This window comes from Triticum aestivum, chromosome 3D (assembly GCF_018294505.1).
Source record: "Triticum aestivum cultivar Chinese Spring chromosome 3D, IWGSC CS RefSeq v2.1, whole genome shotgun sequence".
Taxonomy (NCBI): domain Eukaryota; kingdom Viridiplantae; phylum Streptophyta; class Magnoliopsida; order Poales; family Poaceae; genus Triticum; species Triticum aestivum.
In genome coordinates, this window is record NC_057802.1 from 583,795,295 (window position 1) to 583,798,012 (window position 2,718).

At 47.1% G+C, this 2,718-nt stretch overlaps 1 protein-coding gene across 1 annotated transcript; it reads right to left on the reverse strand.

Moving 5' to 3' along the window:
* Positions 1–266: 266 nt before the first annotated feature.
* LOC123080697 (L-type lectin-domain containing receptor kinase IX.1-like) lies at positions 267–2,508 on the reverse strand. The gene is made up of 4 exons (XM_044503631.1): positions 2,392–2,508; positions 2,295–2,345; positions 957–1,918; positions 267–861 (listed from the first exon to the last, which is right to left on the reverse strand). Exons 1-4 carry the CDS (start codon positions 2,506–2,508, stop codon positions 267–269), a joined length of 1,725 nt encoding a protein of 574 aa, XP_044359566.1.
* Positions 2,509–2,718: the final 210 nt, after the last annotated feature.

The window sequence follows — 2,718 nt, forward strand, 5'->3', positions numbered from 1 at the left end:
CTGGTGCCACCGATGAAGATACTCAAATGACAAGGCAATATTGCATTGATCTTGATTACCAAGAAAACTCATACTGATTTATATGAACCAACCTGAGAATTATTTTATGTCGGTGCCACCGTCGTGGCCTTTGTAGAATGAGTATTTCGTTTGGCGTCCTGGTACAAGATTCCTATAGGCGATACATCTAGGCTCAACATGTGGCCCTTGAATACATGTATGGTATTATTTTATGATTTTTCGGACTAGAAGCCTGAACTACAAGCCTATGGCATCAAGAGTGGTATCACCGGCGCTAGGGGAGTGATGTCCGATTCCAGCCTCTCCGATCGCAGGGCATCCATGGTGTCCATGATGGACGGCCGGCTGCTAAGATCCTGGTGCACGCACAAGAGCCCGACTAGTAGCGCACGCTTCATCTGCTGTCGCCCGACAATGGACTCGCCACCTATCAGCCTGACATCTGCGGCCTCAAGGAGTGCATTCCCATGGTACAAACTCCTTACCCATGATGTCAATGGAGGCCTATCATTGAGACGCGCCGTGGGGTCCCTTCCAGAGACCATCTCTAGTAGGACAATGCCGAAATTGTAGATGTCTGACTGCCTATTTCGTTGGCTCGTGTTGACAAACACAGGGTCTATATACCCGTAAGTGCTCTGGACAACGTCAGTGGTCTGTGCCCCAGTTTCTTGGTGAACAGACCTTGCCAATCCAAAGTCACCTAACTTGGCACTGTACGAAGGGTCAAGCAGCATGTTGCTTGATTTGATATCACCATGTACGACACATTGCTTGTGTTGCTCACAATCTACATGGAGGTATTGCAGTGCAGATCCTAGGTCCAGGATGATATCGTACCTGTTTGTGAAAGCATGCATGTTACCATTATGTATCGAGGAAACAATTAATTTGCAGTGATGTAGGTATTCTGGAGATGGAATTACAATACGTACCTCTTGGACCATGGCAACCAACGTTTGCCCTCGTGTAAGTGTTGATCAAGGCTACCTTGCGGTAAAAGCTCGTACACAAGGAAGAGACGTGTATACCTATCGTCCCGCCACCAGCATATAAACTCAACCAAGTATCTCTGGCCATAATAGCACCAACCTATCAATTCGACAAGGTTCCTATGCCTGAGGCGAGTGGCAATCCTGAGTTCGTCCTCGAACGCCTTCCTCCCCTCGCTAGATGTTGCGGGGTTGAATCTCTTTATTGCCACTGCTCTACTTGGATTTGTCAGTTCGCCCCGATAAACAGAGGCAGAACCTCCTTGCCCTAGCTTGTTTTCCTCTGCGAATTTGTTGGCCGCATGGGCCAACTTACGGTAACCAATATGTCCAATGCCCCCGGCGAGAGATCTGTAACGCTTCTTTCTCGTGCATAGTTGCCATCGACTGATGCCAACAAAGATGCACACAATTGCAATAACTCCAATAATTGGTCCAGTTATTACCTCTACTAGCAGGATCTTTGGTGCAGGAGGGGGGCTCTCAGAGCTCTTCCGTGCATGCGGGTTGAAGGTGGAGCGAAATTTCCAGGACATTATTTGATATAACTCGTCTGCTGCGCCGGTAGCACCGGAGAAGCCAATGGTCACCACACTAGGCATGAGCCTCAGGTCAACATTAGTGTTGACACGGTATGTCGCGTCGCCGATCTTGAGAATAGCTGCTAGGGTTTGTGTTTCGTTGCCGTAGGTGATGTTGCAAGTCATCGGGAGGCCGGACGTTAGGTTCTTGCCAGGCACAGTCACGTTTGTGTACGCCTGCGAGATGATGGACTTGACGTCAATGCCCATGTGGCTGCCGCTGGTGTCGATGCCAACGTTGAAGAACGTATCAAACTCGACCGCCACAATTTGTTTGTCGCCGGTGGCAACCTTGCTGAGGTTTCCCTTGAAGAGGCCTAGGTTCTGCCGTTTTCAAGGGGATCGGACATGCTCGTCCAAGGATAGCTCCCGATAAAGAAAGCAAAGCCCTGGCCCGTGATCTCACTGCTTACATTGATTCGGAAGGTGAAGGAGGTGTTGAATTGGGTGAGCTCGCCGGTGATTGTATCCCACAGCGGCACGGGCTGCACGGACTACACTGTTCCGGATGTTCGGACTCCCACCGGCTCTTGTCACCTGGATTGCCTGAGACACGGTGTTGAAGTATGCGTCCCCTGGTAACTCTTGGGCGTTGTAGCCATGCGGATGGTTGAATTTTTTTTATTTTTTTTTTTTTTTTGCAGGTGGTTGAAGTTGTATGTGAAAGAAAACCAAGCAGTGGCACGAGGTATGTAGTGACCTGACCCAAAATCGGCCAAGTCTCTGTGTATCTGTACCATCCAAGATTATGCTGGCACACACAGTACATTGATGAAAAATTCAAAGTTCAATCACACCTGATTTATTACACGATTCTTATATAGAGTCTTTATTACAATAGAATAAATTCGGCCGAAGGCCAACTCATGAAAAAAACTAAATGTTGCGGAAGCGTAGACGATAAGCGAGTCCATCCGACTCCAAATAAACTCCAATTTGAATTCAAAAACTTTTGGCATTATTTTCTTCTGACTTTTCGGAGTGTCATGTTATCTCCTCTCATACTTTTTGAACAAAGTATTTGTCAGTTATTTTTTGGAATAAATTTCAAATGCCAATTTGAATTCAAAATCAAATAAAATTCAAATGCCTCTGAAATTTCCAAAGGTCATTCATGGCAGCAG